At 50.2% G+C, this 12,208-nt stretch overlaps 2 protein-coding genes across 2 annotated transcripts; both read right to left on the bottom strand.

The window, feature by feature from the left end:
* Window positions 1-909: 909 nt before the first annotated feature.
* BDW47DRAFT_84599 (uncharacterized protein) lies at window positions 910-3,595 on the bottom strand. The gene is made up of 3 exons (XM_024820019.1): window positions 3,162-3,595; window positions 1,509-3,065; window positions 910-1,405 (listed from the first exon to the last, which is right to left on the bottom strand). Exons 1-3 carry the CDS (start codon window positions 3,389-3,391, stop codon window positions 1,162-1,164), a joined length of 2,031 nt encoding a protein of 676 aa, XP_024668028.1. The 5' UTR covers window positions 3,392-3,595; the 3' UTR covers window positions 910-1,161.
* Window positions 3,596-6,197: 2,602 nt separating this feature from the next.
* On the bottom strand, window positions 6,198-10,543 carry BDW47DRAFT_112974 (uncharacterized protein). The gene is made up of 2 exons (XM_024814285.1): window positions 9,866-10,543; window positions 6,198-9,772 (listed from the first exon to the last, which is right to left on the bottom strand). The coding sequence occupies exons 1-2, from the start codon at window positions 9,887-9,889 to the stop codon at window positions 6,680-6,682; spliced, it is 3,117 nt and encodes a 1,038-aa protein (XP_024668027.1). The 5' UTR covers window positions 9,890-10,543; the 3' UTR covers window positions 6,198-6,679.
* Window positions 10,544-12,208: the final 1,665 nt, after the last annotated feature.

Below are 12,208 nucleotides of genomic sequence, written 5' to 3'. Positions count from 1 at the left end.
AAAAAAAATCGATCAAAAAACAATGATGGCAGCGGCGCCATGACAATCATCATTCATACATAATACTAGTATATTGGAACATCTGATTTACAAGCGCCCCGTTCCTTGGGGTTTTTTTTTTCCATGGGACGGGAACCCATGGAATGGCACTCTGACTGTTTGGTTATGTTTACGAGAGAGAAAAGAAGCCCATGAAGAGAACATGAAACGAAAAAAAAGAAAAGCGAGGAAAAAGGAAATCAAAAATAAGACAAATAAGAGAGGCGAACGAAGAGAAATCATAGAAAGGCACAAGAATAAAAAGAATAAAAAAGATCCTCCCACAAGCCACAGCCCGTCCAAACGAAGAGGTCTAGATCCCCGACCGCTCGAGCGCCCCTCTCAAGGTACTAAAGGTAGGCAATGTCAAAGAGATCAGGCTCTGCCAGGCTTTCGCTTCCCCAAACAAACCGGAAATAGGAGGCGATTGGTTCACCCGATCTACTTTTTCCCATCTTCCAAACCTTTACAGACTCATCCCAGGTTACCTATATGCAGGTTATATCCAGATTATATCATATGTAGGTGTCCATGACATTGACCGATCGACGGATCTTGTCAACGGCTGGTCGGGGTTCCTGTCCACCAATCGAGCCCGACGGCCTGGAGTTGCACCGGCGATTCGATCGGATCTTTTACGGAGTACGGATAGAATGACGTTTTTCTCTTGGTGTCCAATCCAATCAATCAATCCCTTGCTGTATCTTAGTATCAGTCCAATTTACATTTCCCCTCCCGCTGTAACCATATCGCCCAGGTTGTGGCTTGAGTTTCCGCTACCACAGGAGAAAGCTACCCCCGTACCCCGGCTCGCGTGGAAGCTAGCAATTCGTGTCTTTCCGACCCTCTACGAAACCATGGAGAAGAAAATGCAAGAAAAGAAATAAAACCGGTCCCTTGTATGTATGATATGATAATATGTACGCCACCGACGTCAAGCAACTGGCTAAATCGACCCAAGTCCCCTCGGTCAAAAAAGGGGTACTGTACTGGTGTATCAAAGACAGGATAACAAATGGCAGATCGTAAGGGGGGAGATACTCCCACCCAGGTCGAAAATTAGAGAAGATAATCATTACATGGAATCAGAAGAAAAAAGTGGCCTTGGCGGCCCCTTCATATCTATTTCCGCATATCCCACGCCGGGCGAAGACTGGACATCAAGTCGTCTTTGGTCCCGACGGTTTCCGGGGGCAAGCGGCTGACACGGTACGCACCAGTGCGGATGTTATTCAAGTGGGCAATCGAGACTCCTGTGCCGTTGCTGCGAATGCTGCCTGCGTCACTGGCAGTCTCGGTGTTCTTGAATCGAGGTGGAGGGGCAAAGTCCAGATTGTCAAACGTTCCTGATTTCCGCAGTGCAAACCTAAAAAAGGGAATCAGTATCCGGTGGATTGGTCCTGGGAGAGAGAATGGGGGCGGAGGAATGTAGTTCGTGGGGAACCAAATGCACAAAAGGGTATACTTACGGACTAGGAATCACCGAAAGCTCATCAAACGCGGAAGCCAGGGGGGTGTGAGCCCTACTTCCCGGGCTAAAGGGACGCATTCCACCCAAAGGCGTTTCGGACCGACCCTCCCGTTGGTCTTTGAACGACTTGCCGGGGGCAAAGTCCATAGCGGTCATGAAGGAATCATCCTTCAGCATGTGGGGAGTAGGAAGATTCTGAAGCGGAGCCGGCGGTTGGATGGGCCTGCGCGGTGCTCGCGGCCCGGGCATCCGATTAGATGCCGAAGAAAACGCACGCGGGCCTGGAGGCATGAACTGATCGCTGTAGCCACCCAAGGAGCCACTGGCCATATGCCGGGGTCCTCCCTGGAAGCTTGGAGGGGCGCGCGGGGGTGGAGTCATAGCACGACGCGAGACCGGCTCAGCAAACGGAGCTGGGACGGGATCATAGTACTCTTGTCCCGAGTACGGGTCATAGATGTAGTCACCCTCGGGATCCGGGTAGAAGTCATTCCCGTCATCTTCGTAGACGGTTTCCCTGTTTGCCTTGCTATCGTCGAAGTACTCCTTGTAGAAAGAACGGATACGGTTGGCTCGTTGCTCGGGGTCCTCTGTTGCATCCTCTGGGGGCAAGGGGCGCAATCCGAGGGTCATCCGGCGAGTATTGCGGCGAGAATCGGTGTTCAGCGTCTGCGCTGGGGGTTCTTCAGGTACGGGCGGAACGGGGGGGTGGTCGGAAATCTGCCCATGACTGGTATCGTTGTCAACACCGTGGATATTGACGGCAGGAATCGACGGGTTGGACTTTGTCTTATTGTCATAGTCGCTTCCCGCATCACTCAAGGGCAGTGAAATCCTGGGGGTTGGAATGGACGTCGTGTATAGATTCCCGTGCTCCGGCTCAGGGTGGTTCGGTGGGGGATCATGCGACGGTAGGTTGATCTGCGGAGGAGGCGAAGCCATTGAGCCATGGAAACCATCCTCGTTCACCCGCTGAGTATTTGCCGCGGCGCCAGGTAAGTGGGCAGGGCTCGGACTTCGGGGAAGACCGAATTGGAAGTCCAGATCCGCCGCTTTATCATTGCCGTGCACCGGACTTTGCATGCGGGGTTCTGGTTGCTCGCACAGGGGCGGAGACGAACGTGACATCCGCTGAGCATTTCCAAGTAAACCTTGGTTCATATCGTCACCAAGCGCGCCGCCCCCGAGGCTTGCCGTATCATCGGGATAACCCCTGGGTGGAGGTTTCTTGCCGTTGGGAGGGAGAACAACGGGTCGATACTTGTCACCGTCCCTACTGATGGACCGGGACAAGGAATTGAACGATTCTTGAGAGCCATGCAAGCCGGGAGGGAGGAGATACGGGCTCGGGCCTATATCCAGGGAGATGCCTTTGGTGTGGTAACCCCCGTTTCCTTTTTCGGCCTCTCGCATCTGCATGGAGCCTTTTGTAGGACCCAGGTCCATGCCAAAGTCAAGAGACCTGTGCTTGTCATTGGCATCTTCACTCCGGAGCTTCTTGGTGTTCCTCCGGTGCAGATATATCAACACGATGATGGCACACACAATAGGTACACTAGGGACTGATCAGTGACAGAACAGAGACGCGGCGAGTAGCATCAAGAATGATGAGTACGTAAAGGGTGAGGGAAGAGACTGGGATCAGGCGTACACTGCTCCTAGCACAACAGGCAAGGTTGTGGTTGTTGTTGTGCTGGTGGGCTTTTCACAGTCCCCGCTACCACCACCACACGTCGTCTCGGATCTCTTCGCCATCGTTGGACTACCGGCTTCCACGATCAATGGCTCGGCTTGAGTTGGCACCACATCCGGTTGCTGCGGCAGGTCTCGTGCGACCCTATGCATGCCATGGCGGGCAAAGTGATGGTTATGGTGGTGCATGATTGTCCGGGGCCGCTGTAAAGCGCTCCAGTCGGGCCCGGGTAATAACACGAACGGCAATCAGCCACCGGGTGCTTATTACCTCCGAGTCATTTAATTCACAAGCAAGATGCCGACAAAAAGAACCAGGTGAAAGGCAATACGGTACAAGTTGCAATTGACGATATATGGACGGGACAGATTCGGGTTAAAGAATATGAGGCCCAAAGGGAAGGCGGATCAACGTCTCGAAGCTTTTGAATAAGGAGTGGAAGGGAACTGGGGAGTTCCTAAAAGAGTGGCAATCGATGTTCAGGTAAGGAACGAAAATAGGCCCGTCAGGGGGGAATAAAAAAAAAGAGAGAAGTGTGAGAGAGAGAGCGGGACAATAAAAGGGAAAGAAAAGAGTGTATATTGTCGCCGACAGGAGATGAAAAGCGAAGAAAAGGGAACGACGGATAAGGAGAGGCTAGAGAAGGAGGTGAGAGAGAGGGAAAGAGAGAAGAGAAAACGAGGCCGTCCGGTCAACAGCAGAGAGGGCAGAACGACGAGACTAAACTGCTACAGGACGGCTTTCGTTTCTCGTGTGGTTTGACCGGCTGCAAACTGGGGACTGTGGAGAGATGCAAGAACGGGGCGTTAGTTCGAAGGCTATGCTGGTGTACCGTACCGTCACTTTACATCAACAAGACCAACCATAACACCAGTTGAACCTGTGGAACCTTTCCTAAATGGTAGATAGATAGGGATACACAGGGACAATTTGGAGGTTATATTATATAGGACATGCTAGGTAAGGAGGACTAGTGGTATTTATCAAACCTCCCTCCTATCCAGTGGTGATCACAGCTACTACTCTTCCTCTACTCAGATGACGATGAATGTGTCCATGGCATCAAGTTTTCCAGGAGGAAGGGGTTACATTATAGAGACATAGTAAGTATTGAGAGCTACTGTATCAGTTGGTAACAAAACACAGGATGGAACCCCTGAGTCTAGCGTGATTTCCCAAAAATTACAGAGAGGAGAGATAGCACAGATACCCAAGTACAGGTAATGAAAGTTATGAAAAATAGGATCAACTTAGCTCCAGTCGGGCATCCCCCGTTTCTTTAAAAAGAAACGGTGGACATCGTCATTTCTGGAAGGGTATTTATGCAAAGGAGCTATCCTATCCTAGGAGGTCGAAAGTTTGGACGTACCAAGGATAGAGCTCCATGTTACTCTCTGGTACTCTCTACAAAGAGGGGGAGTTCCCTCCCTGAAACCCGATACCAGGTACCCAAAATGATTTCAGACCTCTAATCCTGACCTGACCTGACCTGACATGGAAATTCCCCTGAATGACAATCGTCGGATCAGCGGGAACTGTCCCAAGCCCCAAAATCCTTCCTCCTTCTAGCGTCAGGAACCAGTGACCTTCGCCACCAATGACGATGGAGCATCTCCTCTCCCTAAAAGGGCGGGCTCCACCTCGTAACTCGACTAACGAGTAACGACAATCCTTTTCGTCCGCGAGACTGAAATTCTTGATTACTTCTGTGTGACTTGTTCTGTCTAACGGGGTAGCATCGAAATAAGAGTTCAGAATCAAGAGGTCAGTCAAATAAGGTGCGATATTCTTAGCATGCCAATCATTGCCAAGAACACCTTCAAGCACACCTTAAACTTCTGTACCTGAGCTAGACATGCTTAGTCAGTCTTGTATTCCTTTCGCCCTTCCAATAATCCGACTCATTGGCGGGGTTTCCCTCGCAGCTCTGCGATCTAGAACAAAATCGCCATCACAGCGATGATCCTCCATGTCCAACAGGTAGTAATTTCAGCAAGGAGTGAACTAACTAACAGGGACAGTTGTTTTCTCCCAGCACCGCTTTATCTAACTGGTTATATTTCTTCGGAGCTAGCAATATCCTTGTGTATCAAGATGAATCAAGTACACTGCTTAGCTTGCCTGCGGACGGGGTAGTGTCCTTGGCGGGGGTGGCTAGCTCTGTAAATAATCAAAGATGAGACACCGGCGCGCCACACTTGCTTGATTTGGAGCTTATCGGGGCCGAGAAACACGGATCTCTGGACTTCTTTTTTTGATCCTCGATTTTGAGTGACTGTGGGCGAATACTGTGGATAGATAGATGTCTATGGAGTCATTTATCCCCTCTGGAAATATGAAACTTAGTGACACGGATCACAGCATGTTGGGATATATATCAAAGAAACTCCATTGCGATGTGGACTCTAGATTTGTCAAGCTGATCATTAGACGGTAGACACTACGATCAATTACTTATCTGTGTGAGTGGGTTCGAAAATCAACGGCATACTACGGAGTATTCTGTACTTGCTATGATATACCTCACCACATATCAACAGTTAGTGTGTTCATGCTAGTAAACAAAGTAATATCTAAACACAAGTGATCATGATTTGTTATATATTGTATACTCCAATACAGCAAATCGCAAACACAAGAAATCGAATCAAACATGGCTGTATATACTCCGTTGATACAAGGCATTCAGGTACGGATACTGCTGGTACAAATCAAAATAACAATTTTCGGGGGGAAAACTCTGGAAGTCAGCTGACATGCTGCCCGATTGTATATCTCATAATTCAAAAACATGCCGCACTTCTAGTATATCATCTTCGCCGTGGCCAAGTAGTCTGGTCGGGGTTCTCGTCCTTTCATGTATTCTGATATTCGGATGGCTTCGCACCGTACGGTGTAATCAAGATGGCATGTATATCTCCTTGCCATCATTCTCATCCAAAGGCTCTACAGGAGTTAAAGAGAAAGGGAAGAGCAAAAAAAGAGTAAAAGAGAAGCACATTGCGTGGCATCGTCTAAATTGTAGATTAAAGGAAACATAATACTCTAGTCCATGACTGCCCTTGGACGCGAAAGCCCCAACATGATTACACATTTCACCCTGCCCACCATTTTTAAAACCATAAGAAACACGAAACCCATACACCGAATGCCTTAAGCAATGTTGGACGGGTGTCAACATCCCATCCTTGGGAAATGCTTGGAAAAGAATGAAACCACCAGAGTACTCCACACAGGCTTTAAGGGCCTGATAAAAAAGAAAAAAGAAACGAAAAAAAGGAAGGGATATACACCAACAGGCTCTTGTACAAAACAGGGCCTCCATTCAAGGAGGACTTCCAGTGCGGATATGACTCTTTCAAGAAAAAAGAGAAGGAAAAAATCATGGAAAAGAAAAGTTTAATGCAAGCACGCACGTGTGATCTTCATACGCTGAGAAAGGCTCATCAGATAAAGCAACGCGAGAAAGAAAGCGTTTAGCCAACGGGACTGTCGAAACACGGAAGGCTGTCATTAGAAGGTCGATTGAATATTTGGCTGAACGGGGGAGCGGTGGGGTGAACGTCATGAGGGCCGCTTGGGACTTCGTCCGCTTTGCGGATGACTTCTTTCAATGCACGCGTGATGACACCGGCTCGGTTGACGAGACTATGGAGGGACTGCGTGTCGAAAGGGAGCTTCTTGGGGGGTGGAAGATGCGACCCGTTGGAGGCGGGGTCATGTGAGACACGTTGCTGATAGATCATGTCTAGCACAGAGTTTTCCTTATGATCTGGGATAGGAAACTCCGAAGAGATTCGATGGGGCTGTTCTGAGAGTGCAGCACCCCAGGACACACCGCTAGACCGCTTCCAAAGGCCATTCGTAGCCGACTTCTCGCCCTCCGAATCATCGAAGCTGAAGGTAAGAGAAGCCGGCGACCCCGGGGGTGAAAGATGGTCCTCGTCGTCGTCCAGAGTGGCCAGGTCAACAATACCCTCTGCTTCTTTCCACAGCTCACTTGAAGGGCCCCGAACAATGCCCAAGAAGCTGGCTCGTTGTCGAAGTCGTTTGAGCTCTTCCACGAGGAGAGTCAGTTCCTGAACCTGTCCGAATTGTCCATGCAGACTGGCTTGTCGTTCCATGATAGCCTGAGGTACTACCATAACACTCTCGGAGAGGTTTTTGCGGGGCCTAGTTTTATCGTTGGTGTTACTTTCGTCCGGTTCATCGAAATCAAAGTCGTTGTCCCAGTCCTCGCTGACTCCTTTGCTGCCCAAACCCCAGGTTCCATATTTCCCCGAGGTTCGTCGAGAGTCTTGAGCAGTTGCTATATCTCTCGAGACGGGAACGCTCTGGCTTCGGAGGTGTAGGGCGTTTGGGACTTTTCGTGACGGCGCTCGGCTCCCACGGAACTCCGGTCCATGTTTCCCGTGAACGGTCCGTGGCCGCCAGTCAGGCCCGCAGGCTTCGCGGTCGGGTTTCGGTTGTTCAGACCAATCGAAAATATTCATTCTCGCGGTGTTTCCGGGAGCCCCATTAGTGGCCCCAGGGAAGCCATATTGTGCGTGACCTTGCATCTCCACGGGAGTCTCTTGTTCCTCATTATGGAGCAAGAGCTTAGCCTTGCCCTGACCAAGATTATGGGTGGTCAAGGATAACGGCGGGCCCCTTGCGGGTAGAGCCTGACCCATGGTATCCCCTGGCAAATCAGCGATGAGACTATGCGTATCCTCGTCGTCTGTTAGATCGGAGATGAACGAGATCCCGCTGTTTCCTTCGGACATATTGATTTCATTAGGCGCGGGCCGGGTCGAAACCAGAGCGGGTACTTTGTCGGCGTCCTTGTCAAAATGACTCTTCTCGCGTTGCTGGGGAGCGAAAAAATCACACGAGTCCGGGTTTCCAAGGGGCGTTGACGCGTCCTCCGCAATGCCTGGCGGAATCGACTTATCGAAGATGGACTCGATACGAGCAGTGTGGAGTCCCGAGCTACTGCTTGTGACGTGAGTGCGAATCGAGTCGAAGGCGGTATCACTCAAAAAGTCCGTGTCGTCTTCCTCGCTTGACGTAAAAACATGAGTGTCGTCAGAACCAATCACGGTGGAGGTGGGTTCAGAAGCCGCAATCGAATGACGCTTAGGTCGGTGGCGCATTGAGCCTTGATGTGTGGACGGAATGGCTGAATCCGAGGTCATCGGACGCTGTCTACTTTCCCGCAGGTTGCCTATATCCGGCTGCGAATAGGACGGGACAAATTTGCGTCTACTCTCCACGACATTTAGTTCCAACGAAAAAGGGTCACCTGCTTCTGAAACCGTTGGTGTTCGAGCATGGACGCCAGCTGGATGGGAAACGTTGCGCCTCTCGTGGACGGAGGATGCCACGTTGGCTCCTTCCAATTCTTCTTGGTTGGGCAAAGGGGTCGAGGCTGCCCTGCGTTTTGGACGGCTTAGAGAAACGTCGACGGCCTCCCCACCACCTACAGCCTCGGGACTGGTATCTTCGCGTTGGAGGTCTGCTTCATCGTTGGAGTCCAACGGCCCACGAGAAATTTGGTTTGGCACACAAGGCGACTCTGGCTCTGGCCCCTGAGCGGAAGCACTCTGCTGGAATGGATTGCGGAAGTGAACCGGAGATCCAAGGGCACGCCATTCTGGCTCGACACTGGTAGAAATTTCCTTGGATGCAACGGAGGTGCCCAGGAGGAGTGCTGGGGCTGTGTCGGAGCTGGGAATAATTCGTCGCAGCCCCGGATCTCTAGGTTTTGTGTTGGTCGAGAACCTGCGCGTTAGCCTGTCAAGGGATCCGCCGAGGCTAGTTCTTAGGTATGGCTGCCAGGAGTCGGCCGTCTGTGGAGCACCATCTGTAGTGAACTGCACCCGAGGATCGGCGAAAGAGCTCGGTTCAAAGTTTAAGCTGTGTGTTGCCTTGTGCCCGAGATGACCCGACCGCTGATAGCTCGTCGCTGGTCTGTGAAACGTGGGAGACAACGGAGAAGACGGCGCACTTTCGAACAACGGATTAATACTGTGCTGTTGTAAAGTGGGCCGTTTGACTAATTTGTTGGGCGGCCGGCGTTGGCTCGAAGGGCGCGAGTATACTGGACTTGCGGGCCCGTCGGAGGACGGGAAGACGGGACTTTGGCACGACGGGCGCTTGTCTGGCTGAAATGAGAGCCGTCGGATCCATGACGACGAGGGCCGACGGTCATGTGAAACGGGTAAGTCATCCTTTGGGGCTTGCGACAACGTGGTCGAGAAAGTTTGACCGCGGCGCCGTAATCTTATGCCCCCAAAAGATGATTTCGGCCGTGATGGTTCGTCCGAACAGCCTTGACCGACCACATCATCGTGGATGCGAGGTCCGGTATTTGTGGGAGACGCCAAATCCGCCGCGACAGAGGTGTGCCGGGTTCGTGGTCGCGACGTATTGAGCGTGGGGAAGGTGGCAGTGTCAGTGGCTGCGGGCGCGCATCCGCCTTGCGGATGGATCTTATTTCGGAGCCGACTCGATGGCGGGGATTTCTGTTCTACGCGACCGAGTGCGAAGCCGGTTGCTGCAATACCGACGGTGCTAACCGCACACAGCTGGACAGGATCAGGTCAGTTGCGAACCAAGATATAGTGTGTTTGAGGACATCGGGTCTTCTGTATGCGAAAAGAAAAAGAGGGAGAACTCACAGTTGAGACATGCTCCATTCTCATGGGGCGCGGGGAACAGTATCAAGCACCATGAAGCTTAGATTAGCAACATCGATGTTACAGGTAATTGACGTCCCATCTGCATTATCATGCACGAGAACCAGCAGATTCGACACGTCCAAAGTGGAAAGCGTCTAGGAGGAAATCATCTCCGAATAATCTAGTTGGTAGCGACTTGACAGAATGGAAGTATTTGGCACTGCGCAGTCTGGTATGATGGTCGAGTCGGAGCTCAAGGGTCGCGATCAGCGTGTGTTTGGGGAGGTGGGGGGGGGATAAAAGGTCGCGTGAGAGCTAGGTAGCTATCAAGAACGGGGGATCGAAGAAAAGAATGTCATCAAGGAATGCGATGATAAATGATGGAGAAGAATGGCGAGTCAGAAGCTTGGACGAAAGAGCCACAGGGAGAAGAAAAAAGGACTGGCTCAGGGAAGCCAGTTGAGAAGTAAGAAGAAAGGAAGAAGGAGTGAGTACAGGCAAAGGACTAGAAGCGCAAGCAAAACAACAACAACAATAACAAGTTAATTAAGAGGTCATCGATCAACAAAGAGCGAGTGGGACGGCGACCACTTTCTTTTTCTTCCACCCACGGGCGAGGCGGTTCTAGTTCTGGTCTAAACTCGATCAGTTGTTAGGGAGCGAGATACTAAAAGTGGTCCCTCACGCTAGGAGGGTCGCCGAGCAAACAGATCGATTCTCTCTTCTTTTCTTCTTTTCCTCTCTTTGGGTTTACAAAGGGATATGAAGGAGTTGATAATTATTGTCATGATATTGACAAACATAGCAGTACGACTACGACTCCGTTCTCCAAATGATCAAAAACCATCGATCCTTTCATTCGGGTCCAACATCGAGTAACACCACCCTAATAGATCGATCGTCGAGATACCTTGTTTGCCTTGGAGTATCAAATATTGAAAAACGAGACAACAAGCTTGTGATAAACACTCTACCTAGAGATCCACCGTCTACAGCCTCCCGTCCTTGAAAGTGTGGTACGACCGTACGAGGCAGTTTATATCCAACTGATCGGAGTGGAGATGGACGGCTGGTACCTGGGAAAAACACTTCCCCACCGAGCTGGAACGAACCTCCTCCGAGTCGACACCATACAACAGGCATTAATCAGCCAGTGCATAGATGACCTACCTGACCGTCCCTGCAGAATCATAAAAAAAAAAAAAAACAATCTCTAATTGAGGGACCGAAAAACAATCCATCAGCGTGTATCTGGGGGAGACTGGAGCGATGCAAGGGAGCGAGATGCCCGATCCTTTAGCGAAGAGTCTAAGCAGGAGCGGATGGGGCTGGTTAGCGCGCACGATCCCACCTCTCAAGGTTACAAATCTTGGTGAGTGGAGGAGGATGAATGGTGATCAGATTTCCGAGCGATTAATGAAACTAAGGCTCGGGATCCTTTTTCAGCTCCTCCTCTGTTAAGAGTGGATCCTCGTCTTTGCCCTGTGGTGTCATCATCATAACCTGTTTACCATTGGTTCTCCATCTTCCCAGTCTGATAAGAATAGATCATCTAGAGTAACCCTGTCGGAGCGCATTTCATTTATGAAACAAATACTAAAATAAATTTAAAAGGGAAGAAATAAACCAATGAATAAATCAAATAAATCAACAAACAAGTAGATAATCAAATTTCGAGATATTTTTGAAAATAATACGACGAAGAAAGAATGGTCAAGATGTTTATTGAGTCATGGATCGAGTTCTATCAACTGGGAATGAGCTTTTCACTTCCTGGTTGGACGATCTCCGAACCAGGTGGCAACGCGTTCAAACTGAACCCCACTTCCTGGCTTTGTCCCGTATTTCAGCCGAGGACCATGAACTCATCGTTTCTTTCTACCTAGCTACCTAGGTCGTACTACGTAGTAGGTACCCATCTTTCCCGTCGTCTCTTACTCAAGAACAAAATCTCTAGGTCTACCGAGGTCCCAACTGCGCGGTTTTGACAGGCGATGTCTGGAACGCTACTCCGTACTCGGTAAGGATTCCAGGTCCATGTACGGATAAACAAGGAATGATTTAGTGTTTTAAAGCCGATGTGGCCCAGAGTTCAGAATTCAGTGTTCAAGGGAGCTGGAAGGTTACCCCAGAGTTTTGAATTTTACCAATAAAGGAGCGGGTGTGTAATGTGATTCATGCACACTGAACACAGTATAGTTACCCCTTGTCTGTGACACAGACAGAAAAGAAAAGGAAAAAAAAAAAAGAAATCAGCATGCAACCACAGGGAATCACTGCCTCTGAAAAAAACAAGTCGTAGCACACGTGAGAAGACCATAACGCGAGACACCGCTGGCGAAG

The sequence above is a fragment of the Aspergillus candidus genome (genome assembly GCF_002847045.1).
Source record: "Aspergillus candidus strain CBS 102.13 unplaced genomic scaffold BDW47scaffold_72, whole genome shotgun sequence".
In the NCBI taxonomy this organism is placed as follows: domain Eukaryota; kingdom Fungi; phylum Ascomycota; class Eurotiomycetes; order Eurotiales; family Aspergillaceae; genus Aspergillus; species Aspergillus candidus.
Note: the sequence above shows the minus strand (reverse complement) of the source record. Positions and strands in the feature narration are given on the sequence as shown.